The sequence below is a fragment of the Peromyscus eremicus genome, chromosome 16_21 (assembly GCF_949786415.1).
Source record: "Peromyscus eremicus chromosome 16_21, PerEre_H2_v1, whole genome shotgun sequence".
In the NCBI taxonomy this organism is placed as follows: domain Eukaryota; kingdom Metazoa; phylum Chordata; class Mammalia; order Rodentia; family Cricetidae; genus Peromyscus; species Peromyscus eremicus.
The window spans coordinates 24,586,213-24,609,821 of record NC_081432.1 but is presented as its reverse complement, the minus strand read 5'-3'; the positions used below and the strand labels follow the sequence as shown (position 1 = coordinate 24,609,821).

At 45.9% G+C, this 23,609-nt stretch overlaps 1 protein-coding gene across 1 annotated transcript in view; it reads right to left on the bottom strand.

The window, feature by feature from the left end:
* Window positions 1-14,633, bottom strand: part of Sgpl1 (sphingosine-1-phosphate lyase 1) — a 52,537-nt gene extending 37,904 nt beyond the window's left edge. The window contains exons 1-2 of the mRNA XM_059281716.1: window positions 14,571-14,633; window positions 13,902-13,975 (exon numbers count right to left, since the gene is read on the bottom strand). Coding sequence (XP_059137699.1) covers window positions 13,902-13,928 — 27 coding nt within the window. The 5' untranslated portion in view covers window positions 13,929-13,975; window positions 14,571-14,633. The remainder of the gene's footprint in view (window positions 1-13,901; window positions 13,976-14,570) is intronic.
* Window positions 14,634-23,609: the final 8,976 nt, after the last annotated feature.

Sequence of the window (23,609 nt, the reverse complement as noted above, 5' to 3'; positions counted from 1 at the left end):
TCTGTGAGTTCAAGGCCAGCCTGGTCTACTGACTGAGTTCCAGGACAGCCAAGGCTATATAGTAAAACCCTGTCTCAAACAAACAAACAAACAAACAAACAAACAAAACCAGCGTTTTGCTTTCACCAGTAGAGGGAATGTGTTATTACAAAGTGAAGGTTCTGTTTCTCACACATTCTGATAAAGAAAAATAACTGACTTTTGGTAGGAAAAGTATTCATTTCATCTTCCCACTCAGTCATTTGTCTTGTTTCCCACCCCATACCTCAGCAAAAGGCTGAGCTTTAGAGCAGAAATCCACTACCAAGGAAAAGAAAAACCTGTTTTACCCAGATCAAATACCACTTTAGAGTTCCATGATCAAGACCCAGAATCTGATTCTCTTACATGATACAGTCTATAAAACTTCAAAGTACTAAGTAAACAGGTAAGAAAACATTATCTCTAGGAGCCTCAAAAGACAGCAGAGTTAATCAGCAAAAGCAGATGATAAGCCCAAAGGGAAAACTCTCTGGGGTCATTAAAGAAGTGAGAATTGAGCAAGACACCAAACAGCCATTGTGACCAACTAGCTGTACACAGAAGAAGCAGGCTCCATCAAGAGCAAACTGCACACTTCCTCTAAACCTCCACTGCAGGAGTCAAGGTGATCAGTACCTGAGATTCATCTCAGAGAGCACAAAGGTCCGAAGGTTCTTTCCAGCCACCCACTGTCAGGTCAGACTGTATGCTCAGGATTATTCCACAAGCACTTCTGAGTTTAACTGTGTTCTGCTTGCAGCCCTGGGGTATTGAAGTAAAGCATTTCCCTAATCACTGAGATATCAAACAACCCTGACCACAGGAAGGAGAAAGAATACAAAGCTTCCAAGTCGCTGGGAGTACACCTATGGAAAAGTAAAGCCTTTTAAACTCACAGAAGTAGATAAGCCAAAGTACTGTAAGATGTATACACACACACACACACACACACACACATATATGTATGTGTGTGCATGTATGTGTGTGCTTGCCTATGTGTACAATCAGGACAAGTCACCAAAAAAGACAAGATGATTTCTTTGAGTAACAATTCTGAGTGTCTCTCTTCTGAAATTCATCAAAAAGGTACTCCAGGGGCTGGCAAGATGACGTGTCAGTTGAGAACTGCTCTTGCAGTTTGATTCCCAGTGCCCACATCAGGAGAATTAAAACAGCCTGTCACTCCAGCTCTAGGGGGCTCCAAGGCCTCTAGCTTCCACAGGCACTGGACTTATTTATAAGTACATACCCATACATATACAAATTTTTAAAAATATAAAAATACATCTTTTAAGCCGGGCGTGGTGGCGCACGCCTTTAATCCCAGCGCTCGGGAGGCAAAGGCAGGTGGATCTCTGTGAGTTCGAGGCCAGCCTGGTCTCCAAAGCGAGTTCCAGGAAAGGCGCAAAGCTACACAGAGAAACCTTGTCTCAAAAAAACAAAACAAACAAACAAACAAAAAAATACATCTTTTAAAAATGTACTAGAAGGAGCTTAAATTAGGTAAAGAAAAAAATGCATAAAACTAAATTCAATTAGCAAAAGAAACACTGAAAGATGTAGAAGAGTATTATGGAGCCAGGTATGACAGCACACTCATATATACTGTCAGACCTTATCTCAAAAAAGGTCCCCAAATTTAAAAAAAAAAAAAAAGATTTCAGAGAGAAATACTCTCTCAGCCTATGCAAGCTTCCTCCAATCTGTTATTAAATGTGCTCCGAACTATATTAATCATCATTAAATGGCTTACTATGTAGATCCAGCCAGGTTGCCCTTCAAAGCAAAAAAGTATATTATCCTTTTGTGGTGATCTGAATGAGACTTGCCCCAATAGGCTCATATGTTTGAATGCTTGGTCCCCAGTTGGTAAAACTGCTTTGGAAGGATTAGGAGGTGTGGCCTTGTTGGAGATGTGTAACTGAGTTTGAGGTTTCAAAAGCCCACACCGTTTCTGGTTAGTTCTCTCTGCCCCTTACTTGTAGATCAGATATAAGCTCTTAGCTACTGCTCCAGACCATGCCTGCCTGCTTACTGCCACGCTCCCCGCCATGACAGTCGCACACTCACTCTCTGAGCTGTAAGCCCCCAATAAACTCTTTCCTCTATAAGTTGCCTTGGTCATGTTGTCTTATCACAGTTACAAGAAAGTAACTAAGACCGCTTTGAAGACTAGAAATGTGAATTTATTGAATAAGCAAGGTCCGTTAAAATAAGCTATATTCTTCATGAAAAAAAGTTTTAATTTCTTGGAGCATATTACAACTGAGAAAGAAGTTAGCACATAAGTTAAACATAACTACCATACTAGATTATCTTTATTACTAAGTTAAGAAGCCTAGACTTCTAAAATTTTTTTAAAGATTATTATTTTTAATTATGTGTACATGCATATGTCTGTATGGGATTATTCACATGCGTGTAAGTGCCTGCAGAGGCCAGAAGCATCAGATCTTACTAAAGCTAGAGTTACAGGTCGTTGTGAGCCACCTGATATAATGCTGGGAACTGAACTTGAGTCCCCAAAAGAAGAGCACATGCTCTTAACTGCTGAGCCATTTCTCCAGCCCTGACTTTCTAAATTTTTAACCATTTTTGGAACTCTTCTTCCTACAATAAGTATGCTAGTATCAGAGAAAGATATTTTCATATGCACTACCTAACAAAATCACGAAGACACCGGGAACTTGCAATCCTGTTCACAAGAACAAAGCAGGGACTTGATCCTGCTCTCTGACCTACCACCTACATAGACACCCTTTGGAAAGTCTACCGTCCACTCTTAACACTGAAGTAAGCAGTGAGAGAACTCAAGCTAAAAGTAACATCTGACAGAGTTTTAGGTATTTTAATAATCTGTGAAAAGCAACAGAGAAATGTTTGCTTCCAATGGAAAGCCAGTATTATCTAGGTCACCCTCTGGGTTACAGCTTCTGACCCTAAGGTAACATTACAGTTCACCAACCTGTAGATAACTGATGGACAGGCACATAAATTTTCATATATAAACAACAAAGTTTGCCAAGGTTCAGTAAAAGTTCTAACTTCCATTCCCACTACTGAAGAAACTAGTCTGGTCTCCACTCACACATTCTCTTTTCTTAGTTTTTTGTTTTCCTTTGTTTTGAGATAGGGACTTACTATTATGTAGCTCCTGGTTGACCTGTTACTTAACATGAAGCCCATGAAGCCCATGAGGCTGGCCTCAAACTCACAGAAATCCTCTTCCATCAACCTCCCAATTGCTGGGATTACAGGTGTGTGCCCTCACACTGGGCTCATTTTCAATATCCCTGCTCTATAAATATATGTGTTCTTTGGATTTCTCTTTTGAATTAATTATGTGACAAGTTTTCCTAATATGACCAAAAGTCTTTTATATGTTCATTTTATATTTGTATTATGAATCATGATTTTACCTTATTAAAGCTTTTTTTTTTTTTAAGCACACACTTTAAAAAATATACATTAAAATAAAAACCCAAACTGGAATATCTCCTCCCCTCCCCCTTTATCCTTCATCCCATTCTGGAGAAGTAGTAGACTTAAGTTCAGACAGCAGGAGAATTTCCAGCACTATAGTTTTTCTTATTCAAAAATCTGATTCAAAAATCTGTTTAGTGAGAGAGGTGTGATGGCGCACATCTTTAATCCCAGCACTCAGGAGGCAGAGGCAGGTGGATCTCTGTGAATTTGAGGCCAGCCTGGGCTACAGAGTGATTTTCAGGACAGCTGGAGCTAAGTAGTGAGACCACTCCCATCTCAAAAAAATTATCTATTTATCAGGTGACTGTCCCCATTAAAAAAATTGAAAGGTTAAAAATAAAAAATACTACTGCCTTTGCACAGAGTTTCATGGGTATTAAATGCTATTAGAAGAAGAAAATAAAGGCCAGCAAGATGGCTCAGCAGGTAAAGGCATTTGCCAAGTAAACCTGGTGACCTGAATTCAATCCCTAGAACCCACATAAAGGTATAAGGAGAGAACTGACTCCACAAGCTGTCCTCTGATTTACCTGTGTAAGTCTCTCTCTCTCTCTCTCTCTCTCTCTCTCTCTCTCTCTCTCTCTCTCTCTCTCTGTCTCTGTCTCTCTCTCTCTCTCTCTGTCTCTGTCTCTCTCTCTGTCTCTCTCTCTCTTTCTCTGTCTCTCTGTCTCTCTCTCTCTCTCTCTCACACACACACACACACACACACACACACCATGTACAAATATACACCATGCACACAGAACACACACACTATTCACACACACCATGCACATATACACAAAATAGTATTTTTTTTTTTTAAAGTCACTATAAAGGGGCTGGAGAGATGGCTTGGTAGTTAAGAGCACTGGCTGCTCTTCCTGAGGACCCAGGTTCAATTCCTAGCACCCACACGGTGGCTCACTACTGTCTGTCACTCCAGTTTCAGAGAACAGAACACTTTCTTCTGGTCTCTGCACCAGGCACACAAATGGTGCACAGACATATATGCAGGACACGCACGCACGCACGCCCGCACGCACACTTTAATCACTGTAGAAGCTGGGCATGGTGGTTTACATCTATAAAGCCAGCACTTGGGAAGCTAAGGCAGGACCATTTTGAGTTCCAGGCCAGTTGGGGCTGCAGAAGGAGTTCCAGGCCAGCCTCACCTACAAAATGAAGACCCTGTCTAGAAAAACAAACAAACAAAAAAGGCCTTAAGTAGTTTAATTTCTGTGCGCGAAGTTTTATTTTTGTCACAGAGAGTAATAGTAGAATAAAGCATATGCTTTAAAGCAATAAAGCGCCCCTGTTTGGTAACAAATACATTACATCAATTTTTAACCTTCAATATCAAATAAATCAATCAGAAGGCTGCAAGTGCCCTTTAACCTACCAACAAAACAGAACCAAGTCAGCTAACTACTAGGCTTGCAGATCATAACCCACATGTTTCTGACAGCCAAATAGACTGCTGGGAAAGTGTGTGAAAACACTTTCAAAATGGACTGAGCAAAACAATCATTGGCTTTCTTCTATTCTGCCAAAAAAAACAAAAACAAAGTACTAGACAAAGACCAGGTCCACCAGGGCATCTTTGCCCTAGACTTTTCTACTAGAATTTGAAAACAAATTTTTGCCTCTCATGTTTTTAAACCTGGCAGCCATTAAGACTGAAACTCAGTAAATAATTGATCTATTCCATTTTAGACCTATCTGCCAGATGCAGTTCAAAACAGTGACTACATACTTCAGAAAAAATGTCCAGAGAATACAGTCACTCCAGTTGCAAATAGAAGGGGTTCAAGGACAAAGATTCAGTGATACTCTATGTCTTGGTTGAGTTTTTACTGCTGCGAAGAGACACCATCACCAAGGCAACTCTTATAAAGAAAACATTTAATTGTGGTGGCTCGCTTACAGTTTCAGAGGTTCAGCCCATTATCATCAGGACAGGGAGCACAGCAGCATGCAGGCAGATGTGCTGCTGGAGTAGTAGCTGAGAGTCCTACACCTTGCAGAAAGTCAACTGAGACACTGGGCAGTATCCTGAGCATAGGAAACCACAAAGCCTGGCGCCCACTTCCCCCAGTGATACACTTCCTCCAACAAAGCCACACCTCCTAATAGTGCTACTCCCTATGAGATTATGGGGGCCAATTACATTCAAACTACCACACTCTGCCTTAAAAGTAAATAGAAAGAAATTAAAGGGTGGGGATGTAGCTCAGCTGGCAAAATTACCTAGTATGCATGAAGCTTTGGGTTCAATCCTCAGCACCACATAAACTGGGTGTGGTTGGGACATGCCCGTAATCTCAGTACTCTGGAGGTGGCAGCAGGAAGAATAGAAGCTAAGGTTATATTCTCAGCTACAAACGGAATTGAGAACATCTCAAAAACAAAAATGAATGAAGCAGCGACAGTGATAGATGCAACCCCAGCACTCAGGCAGTGAGTTCAAGGCCATCCCGTGCTGCAGTGTAACAAAGAGAGTTAGGTGTGGGGGTGGAACATGCCTGTAATTCCAGCACTTGTGAGACAGAAACAAGAGGATACAAAGTTCAAAGCCAGCCTTGACTATGAATGAAGTGTGAGGCCAGCCTTGACTACATGAAACCCTGTCTCAAAAGAGAAAGGGAGAGAAAGGAAATCAAATAACAAAAAAGAAACAAGAAAAACCCTATAGAACTCTAAATTTGTTTAAAAGTTACTATAGAAATCTGGCACCCTATATTTTGATATAATGGGTTTTTTTTCATGTTTACAAAAAGACAAGTTCAAGAATGTAACAATGTCATTCACACCAACCCAAACACTGGAAACAAATGTTCACCAAGTATAAATGGAATAAATTGCAATGTACTTATACATTGTAATACCTACACAGCAACAAGAAGAAACAATAGACATAAAGAGACAAAACACTGACCAAAATGGCCACTCACAAAATAACGTATGCCTCCACTTAAAATTCTGAAAATCAGCATCGTAATCTAAAGTGAGAGGAATAACCACCTGTAGTAGATACCAACTAGGAGTGGAAGGACATGAGGAACTGCTGGAGTGCTGGGAATCCTTTTGTTGTGATCTAGGTAGTAAGAATAGTGTATGCATATATAAATTATTTATTGACCTGCACAATTACGATGTGCAGCCTTTGGGGCTGGGAAGAGAGCTGAACTGGTAAAACGCTTGCTGCATGTTCAATCCCCAACACCCACATACAAAGCAAGGCTTGGCAGCAGCCACTTGTAATCCTGGAGCTTACTGGCCAGCCAGCCTAACTTAATGGGCGAGCTCTAGGTCCCAGTGAGAGACCCTGTCTCCAACAACAAGGTGAATGGCTCCTGAGGAACAACATGCTAAGGTGACCTCTGGCTTCCACATACGCAGACTTCAAGCTCGTGGGGTGACACATGCCTATAACTCAGGGAGTGGGTGATATAAGAAAACGGTAAGTGCTAGGCCAACCTGGGCTACATGGCCAGACTGTCTTGGGGGGGGGGCGGGCAGTGAGCAGTACTGGGGAGATATAATAAGGAAGAGGAAGAGAGGGGAGGAGAGGGGAGGGGAGGGGAGGGGAGGGGAGGGGAGGGGAGGGGAGGGGAGGGGAGGGGAAGGAGTTCAGGTTTCTAAAGGCCCTTCACAAAGGTAATTAAAATTCTATGGACAGTACCAGGACAAAGCCGCTCTGGGCTAGCCAGAGCTGTCGCTGCCTGTGATTCTATCCTGTTACTAACAGGTCCACCCTGTCCATTCTCAATCTTCTGCTCAAACACTAACTCCTCTCTGGCTCCTGTGAAAACTAACCTGACTTCAGCATTCTAAGCATTCCTTCGCCCTCAGTTCCTCCAGCAACCCGTTCTAGCTCTACCATGTTCCTCACCAGGCTGCCTCAATGAACCAAATTCACTAGGCTCCTTTTATCCTCTGGTGTCTGTTGGGGAACACCAACTTCATCGGAAAAAGCAGAGGGTGGGAAAAGTTTGCTTCCCTGGGTCCTGGCCAGGCCTCCCAGTGGCTACACTCCTACAGGATACCTGGTGTTCCCCTTCAGCTCAGCTCCCCAGGTTCTAAAAATAAATACTCCTCGGCTATCTTCTCAGGCCTAAGAGAGACAAAGGCTCCCTATCTGCCAGAGCCAGGATGTCCCAAAGTACTCCCTGTTGGTTTTTTGATAGCTATGATTTTGGTCTTTGTTCTGTTTTGTTGACACTGTCTCACCAGGTGGTCCAGTTTGCCTGGAGCTCAGTGTTTAACTCAGTCTGATCTCCAACGAAGGATTCTCCTGCCCCTGGAGTTTGAGATGACAGGTGGGATGTCTATTCTTGGTTGTCAACCTGACTACATCTGGAATTAACCAAAAACCCAAGCATCTGGGCACACCTGTGAGGGAATTTTCTTGATCAAATCATGTGAGGTGGGGAGACCCACCCTAAATCTGGGCCACACCTTCTCATGGCAGCCTCTATAAAGCACAGGAAGCAAGAAGCTTTTGCTGTTCGCTTGCTTGCCCTCATTCCCACTGGCAAGTTCATACATCCTGCCACTGAGGCACTCCTTCACTGGTATTAGAACCTATTTCTTTGGGACTCCAAGGTATACTGAAGACCAGCTGAGATACCCAGCCTCATGGACTGAAGGACTATTGGATTCTTGGGCTTTTTGTCAGGAGACAGCCATTGTTGGACTAGCTGGGTTACAGCCTATAAGAATCTCTAACAAATCTCAGATAGATAGATAGATAGATAGATAGATAGATAGATAGATAGATAGATAGATGGATGGGTGGGTGGGTGGGTGGGTGGGTGGGTGGGAGGGAGGGAAGGTAGGTAAGTGGGTGAATGGACGGATGGACGGACGGACGGACGGACGGACGGACGAACAGACAGAAAGATAGACAGACAGACATAGAGATTCACTCTATCAGTTCTGTTCCTCTAGAGAACCCTGACTAACATGTACCACTACTCATGGCTCCCCTCTCGTTTTCTTTTTTTTTTTTTTTTTTTTTTTTTTGGTTTTTCGAGACAGGGTTTCTCTGTGTAGCTTTGCGCCTTTCCTGGAACTCGCTTTGGAGACCAGGCTGGCCTCGAACTCACAGAGATCCGCCTGGCTCTGCCTCCCGAGTGCTGGGATTAAAGGCGTGCGCCACCACCGCCCGGCAGCCCTCTCGTTTTCTTTAAGCCTGCCCTGCCTTGATGAGCAGTCCCTAAAACACTCAAAACACACAGCTGGAATATGCCAGATGACTGATAAAGCCATACCACTCTGGCCTTCGCTATTCCATTTACTGCATGGATTTTTCTCTCAGTAATTGGACTCTGTGTATTTATACATGAAGACTGATTCACTGCAAATCAATTCTCCATGGAAAATTCTGGTTCTCAATTCTGCCACCTATGTGTACAAATGTATGTAATATCAGAATAATGTTTATTAATTCATAAGGTAAATGTTACTTAAAATTACTAGCACAAAGAATGCAAAGTTAAGCCAAATATGGAATTTATAGCTTATCTATAATTCCCCTTTTCTTTAGACTAAAGATTGGAGAAATTATTAGAGTTCTGCTTCACCCTAAGAGACTGGAACAGTATCAAATATAGTATCCACCCTACAATTACCTCTGGGGTGCTCACACAATTTTAAATGTCCTGTCAGTCATATGAAATTTCCCTTTCTTCCAATTAATCCTACAATCAAGAAACCAGGCTCAAATAATAGGAAACAACTTTTAGTGTCAATCTCAATTTATTCTTAAATTCCATTTGAGATGCAGAAAGAAAGTATCTCAAAAAAATGGGAGTCAAAAGTCAGGGCTGGAGAGAGAACTCGTAGTTAAGAACACTGGTTGACTGTCCAGAAAACCGGGTTCAATTACCAGCACCCACATGGTGGCTCACAACTGTAACTCCAGTTACAGGAGATCTGATGCCTTCTTCTGGCTTCTGTGACACTGTACACACACACAGAGCCTACACATATTACAAACGAAACATCTATACACATAAAATAAAAAATACAAGATATTTAAAACAATTTTTAAGAGTCAAAGATCATGGATCAAGTTCAAAGACCTGGAAAGATTTGATTTTTTTTTTTTTAAACATGATGATTTAACAGATCAATGTGGTGCTCTTGTGCTCTCTTCGGACCAGACAATCAATCAATCAATCAAAAAAAAAAAAAACCATGACAGGTATTTCACCTGCATGTATGTCTGTGTGTACCACTCGCATGCCTGGTTAGGAAGAGGCCAGAAGACACTGAATCCCCTAGAACTAGAATTATAGTTGTTAGTCACCATGTGGGAATCAAACCTGGGTCTTCGGGAGGAATAGTCAGCGCTCTTGACCACTGAAGTCATCTCTCCAGCCCCAAGACTTTATTTTTGAACCAAAAATAAAAACTGAAGGAGGCCTGATTTCAAAGGGTGCTGCAAAAATGTTGACTAGGAAGGCATTAATTTCTTCAGGATGTCCTTCTCCTGCAGACAGGCACACTATATGGATTCATTCAGATATATCCCAAGATAACAAGGCTTGAGCCATGGGCAAAACAGCTTAAGTAACACTGCAAGTACTCCCTACTCACAGGAAATAAAGCCTGTAGATAAGCAGTTAGCCACACTAGAGTCCTCTGACTGGGGTTCTCAACCTCAGGACTGCAGACACTCTTTAACACATCCCTTCGTTTGGGAGGTCATGGTCATTACTGGACACTTGATTTTATTGCTGGCTTTTGTCTAGTAGATGTCAGTAACCAAGAAGGGTTTCCCAAGATCGTCCAAAGTCTCTCAGAAGCAAAACTGCCAGGGTTAAGAACGTATCTAAATGAACAATTATCAGCAGGGTGGTGGTGGCACTCACCTTTAATCCCAGCACCTGGGAGGCAGAGGCAGGTGGATCTTTGTGAGTTCGAGGCCAGCCTGGTCTACACAGAGAAACCCTGTCTCAGGGAGGGAAGACACGGACTATGACTATCAAAATAAGGCAAGCTTGTTTTACCTAGAATATCTAACAAACTTATTCTTCATCTTTGGACAAGAGAAAAGACACCTGTCACCCGGCTTTATGAAGTAAAATTTCCTTTTAAAACTCTTAACGTACTTGACAACTGACAAAGTGATATCATTAGGTGGAACTGGAACTGAAGAGAATATGGGTGAAAATGTTGCCCGAGTGAAGAAAGGCTGCTACAAAATTGCCTAACTCATATTCCCTCTTGAGATGGTCTCTGTAGAGGAACATGCTCATTTATTCTCCCTAAGACACAGATGGAAAGTGTTACAGTCCCAGGACATGTCACATGTGACTAAATGGAAAAAGGGCAGGTAAACCACCCTCACCAGACAGCCAGAGCTGAAAACAGGAACACATGGAGCTCAAACTCCTCGACGGTATGCGGACTCTAGGTGGTCTTCACAGTTTCTCTCCAACACACTGTTCACACAGTGGCTTTCTGGCCTGTCACTCAATATCCCCTTTGCAGTAATTACTTTGACATCATACGTAGAGGCACGAAGTTCAAAACGGCAATACCGTCCCTGCTACGTAAAGGAAAACACGCAAGGTTTTATGATACATCAGGGACGGTCAGGAAAGATACCAGGAGACAAGAATCCTCTCCCCACATGCACTTCCCAAGTGCCCCCCAAATAATGCCAATTTCTGGTCTCCTCAAACCCTCTGCTGTCAGCCACAATGATCAACAAACCTCTACCTCTCAGAAATTTGTTCCAAAGGCAGTTTTATAAAGGTGAGAGGGAGGGATCTTCTGAAATCCTTTCACTGGAGGTAAAAGAACTCCACTACTTAACCACTGTGGAAGTCAGTGGAGGTTCAGTTTTTCATTTATTAAAATAGGGTGGCAGAATGCTTTTCAGAGGTTCTGGTAAAAATTTAATAAGTATATAGACTAGCTCTTCCTGTATACAATAGATTCCTTTTTTAAAAAATAATTTATGTATTTGTAGTTTATGTGTATTGGTGTTCTGCCTACATGTATGTTTGTGTGAGGGTGTCAGATCCCCCAGAACTAGAGTTACAGTTGTGAGCTGCCATGCTGGTGCTGGGATTTGAACCCAGGTCCTCTGGAAGAGCAGCCAGTGCTCTTAACCACTGAGCCATCGCTCCAACCCCTCTAATACATTCTTGATGTGAGTTGTCTATTATTCCTTATTCCAGAATCCACTTTATACTGATTTCCTACCTACTGTTAATCTTATTCTGCTAGCATAAAGGATGACTACTTGGATTCATGTACAATATTAAGCTCACGATATGACTTCTAAGATTGTTTTAAATCAGGGTCTGGTGAACAGGAAGATTCTAAGTTCAAAGCCTGACTGAGACATTTAGTAAGATCCTGTTTCAAAATTACAAAAAAAAAAAAAAAAAAAAAAAAAAAACACCAAGAGAAGTGATGAGGTTTAAGTAGAGCACTTGCCTAGCATGTAAGACCCTGAAGCCAACACACACACACTCACACACACACACACACTCTCTCTCTCTCTCTCTCTCTCTCACACACACACACACACACCTTTTTTTTTTTTTTTTTTTTTGAGATTCTGAGACATTCTCCTGTACTGAGGTTGGTTTTTTTTTTTTTTTTTTTCCACTTTCTTAGGTCCTTTCTTCCCAGTTGGAGTGTCAGTTTTATACATCATAAAAAGAAGAAAGAGAACCTTGAACTCAGATCATAATAAAAATGTAGTATCCTGGGGCTGGAGAGATGGCTCAGCAGTTAAGAGCACTGGCTGTTCTTCCAAAGGTCCTGAGTTCAATTCCCAGCAAACACATAGTGGCTCACAACCATCCGTAATGAGATCTCGTGCCCTCTTCTGACCTGCAAGCATACATGCAGGCAGAACACTGTATACATAATAAATAAATAAATCTTTAAAAAAAAAAATGTAGTATCCCACTGAAAACTTTAATCTGTTTTTTTTTTTTTTTTTAACCATTTAGCCCCAGGTAACAATACCCTACAGTCAGAAAGAGATGACAACTTTTCTAGTGAAAGCGTTTTATGCAACCTCTATGTTATCTTCAGAAAATGTGTCCAGATCACTCATATCTATCCTTATGGCAATAAGCAGAACAAAATCCCCATTATAGAGCACCAGGAAGTCATCAATGGGTATGAGGACAGCTAAAAAAATAACTCAGAACAAAAAGGATTCCAAATGTACTACAGGTGTAAAAGTTCATTAACCCTCCCCCACCCCCAAATAAGCACAAATCCTTACATGAAGAGATATTCTACTTCTGTATGGGAATTCATCATTTACATACACATCCAGATGTATTAGAGGAAAGGAAAGAAACCTCTCATTTGTTAGGAGCCATTCTCCATCCAATATGCCAACAATTGTCTCTTGGTAATAGTTGTTGCAAGGAGGAGGTGAGGGGGGATGGTGAGACTAGATTCCTTTTATTTAGTTTCCAACATTTCTAAACATAATTCTCTTCGAACAAAAATTTGAAGTTAATAAGGCTACTTATTACCTACTGGAAACTCATGAAATTTGGGACAAGAACCTATTTTAGATGAACTTTTCATTAGGCTCTGAAGACAAAGCAAGCATCCCCGTCTCTCATCTGAACTACACAGAGTTCAAGGCCAGCTCCAGCTACATAAGGAGCTCACAGACAGCCTTGTCTACTTAGTGATGATATACTGTCTCAAAAAGGGCCCCGCCTGATGGTGCACTTAGGAGGCTGAAGGAAGACGGCCAGCTCAAGGCCATCCTAGGCAACATTGAGAGAGTCTGCCTCAAGAACAAACAAAACAAGCTAGGCTTGTGGTTGCTCCTTTGTTTAATCCTAGCACTCGGGAGGCAGAGACAGGCAAATCTCTTGGAATTCCAGGCCAGCCTGCTCTACATAGTAAGGTACAGCCCAGCCAAGACTACATAGGAGAGACCCTGTCTCCAAAAACCAACCAACCAAGCAAAACCTAAAACAACACACACACACACACACACACACACACACACAAACAAAACAAACAAACAAAAAAAACACCAGCACTAGGAGGTAAAGGGAAGAAAATCACTGAAAGTTCAAGGCCAAGTTGTATATGCTGAGTTCCGGGCCACCCGGAGTCACACAGCCAGACAGTTAATTCAAAAACAAAACAACAGCAATTGCTCCAGTGGTGACCGCCGGAAGAGCTGAAAGCCATCTACAAGGACTCTCTGTAAAGGATTCCCCAAGACTTTGTAAGTTCTACATATGCTGCGTTCAGCCGTATTCATCCTGATCATCAACTCCAGGTTTTTAAAAAAGTGGCAGAGATGCTCAGCTTTTACCAAACATCAGAGGTGAAATCACCACATGACTCAGATCCTTCTGACTTAAGAGTTAGGGGACGAGGGTCTGCTAGGTCTGACTCACCAACTTCAGAAGGTCGGTACTCGGCATCTTCCTCTGCAGGAAGGAGTCTTCTCCGGACTCCGCTTTTTCAGCGTCTGAAAAGGGGAAACGCATCTGTTTACTCCAAGACTTGAAGGCGTCGTCGGGCACACTGCTGATCAGCTGCCTGGCCAGCTAGCTCCTGGAAGGCTCGGGATTTCACAGCCCGGGCTTATCCACACTCAAAACTCGGGCCGAACCAGAACATCAGAACCCAGAAGAACGCAGCCGAGGAGTCCACGGGGGGGGGGGGGGGGGGGGGGAACGGGGGGGGACACGCCCCTTCCCAGGCTGGGACACGAGATAGCTGGGTCCTCGGACCCCACGGCCCCACGGCCAGCCAGACCCCGGGCTGCTGCAGCCCGCTCGGCCACCCACCCCGCCCAGCCTCAGCCCGAGCTCGGCGCCACTGCTCAGCCGGGGCCTCAAACTCCCGCCCCTTAGCTCCCCTGAGCTCAGCACCCCTCAGCCCCCCTCCTCCCCGCTCAGCTCGCCCCTACTCCTCTCGGCTCGCACCCCACCCCCGCCCCGCAGCTCGCCCCTGCTCCTCTAAGCTGGGCCCCCCTCCCCTCCCTTCTCCTTCCCTCCCCTCAGCCCGGCCTGGCTCCCCCTCAGCCGCAGCCCCCGTCCGGCCCGCCGCAGCGGCTCCACCTCCTCAGGCCGGGGACCCGCGCCTTCTTCCCCCGCAGAGTGGCTCGGCCTCGCCGCCGCCGCACACCTCACGCGCCTCCGCTCTGCAAGCCACGGACCCGCGCCGGCCGCTGGACCCGAGTTCCCCCTTCCGCCGCCGGCGCAGAGATTGGAGTTATGCCTCCGCCGGCCCCGCCCCTCCCGGAAGTGGCCTTGGGGTACCCACCCGCCTTCGGGAGCCCCGGGCGTGCGCGGCCACGCGGCTGCCGGGCGCGCGCACGTCCCCCGACGCGGCGCGGAGCTGGGCCCCCGCACTCCGCCCTACGGCGCGTGCGCGCCGCCTGCTGGCCGGGGAAGGGCTGCGTCTCCGGGTCTCGCCTAGCGCCGATGTCCGGCCCTGTTGGGTTCCAACGTCTCCTTCAAGCAACCGTTTCATGTATTTGTCTTACGTTGTTTTATGATGCAGGACTTTACTCAGTTGCCTAGGCTGGCCTTGAGCTCTTTCTGTGGGGCAGGCAAGGCTTTGATCTAGGTATCCTCCTGCCTCAGCACAGCCTCCCAAGTAGCTAGGATGACATCCCTCTACCAATTCTTTGTTTTGAGACAAGTTCTGATGTAGGCCGTGCTGGCCTCAGACTGGTCGTGTATCTGAGGGTAACTTTGAACTCTCAATCTTCCTGCCTCCACCTCCCAAATGTTGAGAGTACAGACGTGGGACACTATGCCCGGCAGTTTGGGGGATGATTGTTTGAGACAGGGGTCTCACTCTGTGGTGAAAGCAATAACCTGGCCTGGAACTTGAGTCAATCCTTCTGCCTCAGGCTCCCAAGTACAGAAGTTATAGGCATGAAAAGTTGGTTGTTTAAAAGGGTAGCTTTGCCGGGCGGTGGTGGCGCACGCCTTTAAAAGGGTAGCTTGAAGGGACTAGCAAAAGAGGGTTCAGTGAGTTTGGTTCCCAACACCCACATAAGATGGCTCCCAAGTGCCTATAACTCCAGGTCCACAGGGTCTGACATTCTCTTCTGGCCTCTGAGAACCATACACACACACACACACACACACACACACACACACACACACACACACAAAGAAAGCAATTTGAACCTGGTGTGGTGGTTCACTCCTGTAATTCCAGCATTCAAGAGGCTTGAGCAAGGACCGTTTCTTCAAAGCAAGACTCCCACTGCCCCACCTCACTCCAACCCCCACATACCGGACACAGCTGGTCACTTTCAGCCAGCGGTGGCCTGCGCCCAAGACAGATCTAAGCCACTGCCTGACCCGGGCCTGTAAGGAAGGGCTTTGGGATTTTACTGAGTGTCTTAGTGTTACTATTGCTGTGATGAAACACCATGACCAAAGAAATTTGGGGAGGAAAAGGATTTATTTGGCTTAAATTTCCACAGCACTGTTCATCATCAAAGGAAGTCAGGACAGGAACTCAAGTAGGGTGGAACCTGGAGGCAGGAGCTGATGGAGGCCATGGAGGGGTGCTGCTTACTGGCTTGCTCATTTTACTTTCTTGTAGAACCCAGGACCACCAGCCCAGGGATGGCACCACCCACCATGGACTGGGCCCTCCCCCATCAATCACTACTTAAGAAAATACCTGTAGCCTGGATCTGATCTCATGGAGGTATTTCCTTTCCTTTTTCCTTTTTTGTTTTCTTTTGTTTTTTGAGACAGGGTTTCTCTGTATATCCCTGGCTGTCCTGGAACTTGCTCTATAGACCAGACTGGCCTCAAATTCACAGAGATACACCTGCCTCTGCCTTCTAAATGCTGGGATTAAAGGTGTGTGCTGCCACCACCCGGCCATGGAAGCATTTTCTTAATTGAGAGTCCCTCTTCTCAGGTGGTTAGCTTGTGTCAAGTTGGCATAAAACTATCCAGCACAATGAGTAAGCAAGGGATTGGCCCTTTGTCTCTTTTCTGTGTTAGATACCCAATTTCATCCCCTTATGATGGTGATACCTTTTGTTGTTGTTATTTTTGTTTTTTTGTTTTGTTTTTGAGACAGAGTTTCTCTGTATAGCCCTGGTTGTCCTGGAACTCGCTCTGTAGACCAGGCTGACCTCGAGATCCGCCTGCCTCTGCCTCCCGAGTGCTGGGATTAAAGGCGTGCGCCACCACTGCCCGGCGTGAACGGTGATATTTAAATGAGAGTGTATTAGCAGCAGCATCCTTATCTCCATCTGGTGTGTCTAGGATGGAACACTTTGCCCCCTCTGCACCCCATGGTAGCACCTCCCAGTCTCCCTCACAGCAGCAAAGACCCTGAAGAAGTCTGGCAAGTTGTGTAGATCTTTCCTCACCCTTCCACAACCAAAAGCCCCAGGCATCTCTCTCTGCCATCCAGATCCCCTGGGTCAGCCCCTGATGCCCACATACCCTTGCTGCTCTTTAGTGTTTCCTCAGGGCTGTAAGGTCGAATGATGTCGGCATCCCTTCCATTGCCTGCTCTTCAAGAGTTACTTCAGGCTGGCCGTGCATCCTCCCCATCCCCTGCTTGGTTGGTTTCTTGTTTTTTACTTCTCCAGGTCAGAGGTACTGCCCCCAGCTGTCTCCTTACCTGCCATCTGTACGTGTAGAACTATTTAGTACTTCTGAATAGCCCCCCCCCCCATGTGTCCATGTCTGTGGCCGTGCATAGCATGCATGGGTACAGAGGCCTGAGGATGATGTGTGGACATCAAGACCCTGTGATCCACCTGTCTGAGCCCCCTACCGCCACCTCAACATTAGTGAGCACGGCTATGCCCAGCCTTTTGCATGGCGCTGGGGATTTGAACTGACGTTTCTCATGCTTGCACCTGCTAAGCAATCTCCCTAGCCCTCACCCTTGAATCTAGAATTCACGTTTCCAGGTGACCGGAGGGCAATGTCTGGTTCCACACCCCCCCAACCCCATGCATCTGATTCTTCACAGAAATACAAACCAAGTCAACCATTTTGACTGATCTTTTCTTTTGGCAAGAACTATGCTAAGCGTCTCCACGTACAAGCTCATTTTCTGTCCTGGCTTGTCCAGATCCCTTGACTTTCAACCCCTCCCTGGCGACTGACAAGCAAGGGCACAGAGACCAGAAAAGATGACGTCTTCCAAAGACACATGAGGGGAAATGGAGTTTGGCTGCCAAGCCAAGGCTTCAGGCTTCAAATGAACCAGGGGGAGACTTGTTGGTTATTCGTATTTATTCATTAGAAACAAGGAGTGAGAGGGGCATTCAGCTATTTGTCTGAAGGACTCCAGAGAGCACACACAGCACACTGGGGCTGGAGAGGGCGCAACTCCTGGCAGTTCTCAGTAGAGTCGAGACTATAACACAGGTCTAGGCTTGCAGGCTTGCACTGGCACAGTCCCTGCCGGTCCCTAACGTGACTTGCCCACCCCTCACCCCGACCCGTGTGTGTGTGTGTGTGTGTGTGTGTGTGTGTGTGTGTGTGTGTGTGTGTGAGAGAGAGAGAGAGAGAGAGAGAGAGAGAGAGAGAGAGAGAGAAAGAGAGAGAGTAGGGATGGAATGGGATGGGGGAAAGACTAGTCGAAACCTAAAGCTCTGGGACTCTCCTCCTCCCACCCAGTCCTTCAATCTGTAAATAGCATCACGAGAGAGAGCTCCGCTGGCTGGGGAGAGGGAGAGGTAGGGCTGCCCAAATTGTCATTTCCCAAGAACAGCTTTGGCATCATCCGGGAACTTGTTAGAAACTCGGGGTTTAAGAGCCCCCAATCAGGCCTGAATCCGTACCTACACTTTAGCAAGCTTCCCAGGTGGTCTGTACATAACCAGATCTGAGAAAAACAAACTCACCCTGCCCACCCCTCACCCTGTTTGCAGAGATAACTGGTGTTCTTATGATGACGCGCTTGCTTGCAATTGTTTATGGAGTTCGATGTGTGTGAAGGGGGAACTAAGGTTCCCCCCCAAACTGTCATTTGATACCCTTGGTGCCTCCCTAGATAACAGGAGACTGAGAGAGACGAAAGGCAGCTGGGAACCAGTGAGGAGCTGGACATCCTCCTGGTGCGAGAGTTTGGGGAAGGAAGAGGCCACTCTGGGATTTTCCTGTATGGCGTCTTCAGGTTAGGCTGAGAGATCTCATGGCAAAGCCTGCACTACCAGTTGTGAAAAGCACTCACACCAGCACATCTGGTTCTGCTTAAAATGTTAGCCACCCATGGCCTAGTAAGTGATATCTCCTCCATATATAGGCACACGTCCCCTCCCCCACACACGACTTCCTCTTCTTCTCCTCCTCCTCCTTCTCCTCCTCCTCCTCCTCCTTTTTTCCTCTTTTTGGTTTTTCGAGACAGGGTCTCTCTGTGTAGCTCTGGAATTTGCTCTGTAGACCAGGCTGGCCTTGAACTCACAGAGATCCGCCTACCTCTGCCTCTTGACTGCTGGAACCACCGCCCAGTACACTTTTTCTTCTTGATAGGGTCTCACTGTGTAGCCCTGGATGGTCTGGGACTTACAATGTAGTAACCAGGCTGGTTTCAAACTTCTCTCCCAAGTGCTGGGGTGAGAGGCAAATACCACCACATTGGGCCCTGACTTCTATTCCTAATACTCCTTGTTCAGCTGGGGAGCTTTTGGGATGTGTGTGTGTGTGTGTGTGTGTGTGTGTGTGTGTGTGTGCATGTAGTATGTATATGTGTGTGTACAGGGCTGTGGGGAGATCTGAGATTTGTGACTTCTGAGACCCTGCTGAAAAGGAGTCTGGGAAGGTAAAAATACCTTGACAGTAGGCAGATAAACAGGAGAAAAGCCACATAATTATATCATGGGATTACAAGCAGGACCCCCACCACCACCACCACCAAATATGAGTCTTAAAGAAATCAAGAAAGTAACCCGCAGAATCCAACAAAGAGTTCATAAGCCGCTAGGCATGGGGGCACATGCCTTTAATACCAGCACTGGGGAGGCAGAGGCAAGCAGAACTCTGTGAGTTCAAAGCTAGCCTAGTCTACATACTGTGTTCCAGGACAGCTGGGAATACATAGAGAAATCATCTCAAAAAAAAAAAAAAAGAAGAAGAAGAAGTTCATAAACCCATCACGCCTAGACAGGGACCAGAAGCAGGCATACAGCTCCAGCAGCAGGCTGGGTTCATTACCGCCTTTGGAGACACCGACAAGATTAGCCAATGGCAAAGTAGATGGACTGCTGGGCGGGGGTGGGGTGGGGGGTAAGGGGGTGCCTAGAGAACAAAGCAAGTGCCTGGTCATTGCCATGTGACAAGAAGCAGAAAGAAGTGTGTCACTGCACTCGAGTGGCCCCTGTTCTCTCTAGGGTCATGTCTTGGGTACCAATCCCCAAAGTCATCACAAACCTGAGGCTGATTTTCCAAGGAGGCCCCACCCTTCCCAAAGATGCCGACTATGGACAAAAGATCAAAAACGGTGCCTTTATCAAAAGCCAAACAAATAGGAACTTCCTTTGGCAGAAGGAAGCCAGTGAGACCCACAACAAAACAGCTTTACAGACAGATGAGCTGTCCTCCAGACATACCGTGAGGTCGTCAGCCAGCCCCTCCCCCGCCCCTTACCCCAATACAGAGACTTTAAGACTTCCCAATAATTAGAATAATTTGAACAATAAAAGACATTCAGGTTAAACTGCATGTCGTGGCCTGACACACGGCTTAAAAAGCTTTACAGATCTTACTTTGGATGTCTGTGCTCTTACCCAGCATCCTCCTTTGCCAACACACAAGTTCCTTTCTTCCTCATGGCCGGCCAGCCAGCCAGGTGGATGTGAGGGGTGGATGTAGTGTTTGTTGCCAATGGGTTCGCTGTTCTTTGAGATGAAAGGGGAAGCATTGTCCTTTAAACTCTAAACTCTGTCCAACGTCTTTGCATGTGACAAAGTTATAGAGTGGGATCCAGTGAGATAGCTCAGAAAGACCCTTGCTGTCAAGCCTAATGTCCTGAGTTCGATCCCTGAAATAATCCACTTGGTAGAGAGAACCGACTTCACAATTTCTTCTCTGAACACACACACACACACACACACACACACACAGAGATGCAATTTTAAAAAACACACTGAAGTTACACAGCTGTCAGAAGCCGAATGAGAAGCTTGTGCTTGTAGAATGTATGCTATGGGCCTCATCCAACTCGCCTGCTTATTTCACTTGTTTTCACCGTTTTCCAAACAGGGTCTTGTTGTTCGAATGTTAAATATTCTTATAATAAAAAACCCAGAGCCAGATATCGGGTGAAAGCTGAAAGATCAGAGAAGCAGAGCAAGCCACAGCCGACCTCACCTCACCAACTCCACGAATCCTCTGACTGAAAGCCTCTGAGTCCTCACGTGAAAGGGTCTCAGCTGAACTGCTTTAGTTCCTGTTTCCTCATACCTTATATACCTTTCTCCGCCCTGCCATCACTTCCTGGGATTAAAGGCGTGTGTGCTTCCCGGTACTGGGATTAAAGGTGTGTGCCACCACTGCCTGGCTGTTTCCAGTGTGGTCTTGAACTCACAGAGATCCAGACAGATCTCTGCCTCCTGAGTGATAGGATTAAGGGTGTGTGCCACCATGTCTAATCTAGTGGCTGGCCCTTTCCTTTGATCCTCAGACAAGTTTATTAGGGTACACAGTATATCACCACAGGGTCTCATATATCCCAAGCTGGCTTCAAACTCACTAGGTGGTCAAGGATGACCTTGAACTGATCTCTTCCTCCTTCCACCTCCCAAGGGCTGGCATTACAGGTGTTGGACACCAGGCTCAGTTACACAGTGCTAAGAGTCGCACCCAGGGCTTTTGTGAGTGTTAAACAAGCATTCTACCAACTGAGCTATATTCCCAAGCTGTTTACTTTAGTTTTGGGGTGTGTGGGTGTCTTTGTTTTGCTTTTGTAGATAGGGTCGCATGTTGTCCAGGCTGGTCTTAAATTCTATATGTACCTGAGGATGGCCTTAAATTCTTGATCCTCCTGCCTCCCACTCCAGAGTGCTGGAGTCACATGCGTGTAGCATCATGTCTGATTCCACGGCGTCTTTGGAAAGCATTGAGTTTTTCTCTTTGTTTCTGTCTTATCAGAGTTCTTCTCCTCTCAGCAATGCAGGGGTTGTCAGACAGGTCTGATGGAGTAAGGTGCAGGCAAGTTGTTTAACTGTCTGAGCTGGGCTTCCATGACTCTCAAATGAGAGTGTATAACATCGCTCTCGGGGCTATTGTCACAGCTGGGCCCAGCACCCACACGGGGCCTGTCTCTCCAGGTGACATTTACACATTGTCACTCCACCTGCTTCCGCCACAGCCAGGTCCCTGTCAGAGTTCCAGGATGAGCTAAGCTCGGTCCAGCTTGTTGTGTTAGGTCTGACCTCCATTCTTTATGGACCTTATCTCAGCAAGCTGATTGGTCCCTCCCACCAGCCTCTCTCCGGGCCTTGTGAGACTTGTCTGAGTACCAAGCTATTGGTTGCCTACAGGTTTTGCTCCTCACAGATTAGTAAGTCCCTACCCTATCGGATCTGATACTTTCATTTTTCTAATTCCAAAATCACATTAAAAAAATGTTTTAGGCTTATGGATACATTTTTTTCAGGGGAAGCTGCATGCCATGATGTGTGTGTGGAGTACAGGGGACAACTTCCGGGAATAAGTTCTCCCCTTCCACTTATGTGTGTCCCAAGTATTGAACTAGGGCAGTGGGCGCCCTTAACTACTGAGCCATCTCTCACCAGCCCCTCAGAATCAATTTCCTACAAACCTCAGAGGAAAGGGTCTTGTTTTAACCTCCTGAAGGTTCAATGATTTATCTATGAAATGAGTTGATGGTAGGCAGATGAACAGGAGAGAAACCATACGATTATACCCTGGGATTCCAAGCAGAAGCCCCACAAATATAAGCCTTGAAGGGATCTAGATGATTGGCATTGGCCTAGCATCCTGAGCTACAGAGAGGAATGGAAGCTTTGGGTGTCTGCCGAAGACGATGGGACAATGCTTGTTAAGGCAGAAGTGAGGGAATGCAGTCAATGAAGGCTGTCTTGTGAAGCACCTAAAAGGTCCCGCAGGTAAGGAAAGTTGCCTGGGGCGGCCATTAGAACAGGTGATGACGTCCATGACACTAACCTCCAGTCTCTTCCCCCTCCTGGTAATCTGCCCTGGGTGCTGAGATTGCCGGGGAGGGAGAAGCATGTGACAGTTGAGTCTTGCCTTGGATCTCCAGGAAGATAAGGAACCTTCAGGGAAAGTGCCTCCCTGCACTTCTGAAGAGAAGGAGGGTTCGAGGCGGGAGCAGGAGGTCAGAAGCGCCTTGGTTCTTTTGTTCAAAGTACTCAGCGTGCCAAAGCAATAAAAGCCACCGGAGGCTTGTCACAGAACCCATAACACACTATCCTCCCGAAGGGGAGAGCCACACATGCAGGCCAGACAGAGGGGGTGTCTTGGTGACTCAGTTACTATGTGAGTTGTCTTGTCATAGGACATGTCATTTTCCAACACTCCAGAACAGACGATTCCTTGGGATGGAGAAATAGCTCAGTGGCTAAGAGCACTTGCTGCTCTTTCAGAGGTCCTGAGTTGGAGTTCCAGCATCCATGTCAGACAACTCACAACTGTAACTCCAACTCCAGCAGATCTCATGCCCTCTTCTGGCCTTTGCAGGCACCTACATGCACCTTTGTGTGTACACACACACACACACACACACACACACACACACACACACACGAGTAAATCTTTGAAAAATAAGAGTTGAGAAAATTTCAGACACCAGCTTGCAACACTGTAATTGTATCCCTTCCTGGAAGAGTAAAGAATAAAACCAGCCCCCCTCCCACAAAAAGTAAAATACCACTGCTGAGCATGACATTATACCCTTGTAATCTCAGCACTTAGGAGGTTGAGGCAGGAGGCTCACAAGTTTGAGGCCCATCTTGGCTAAGTTCCAAGCCAGCCTGAACTGCACATTATGGACTGTTTAAAAAAAAAAATCAACAAAAACAACAATGAACAGGAACAGAGCACTGCTTTTCATATGTGAAGTGAAGCTTAAATTGGGATCCTGTGCCTTAGAATGTTCTGGCAGAATGAATGATG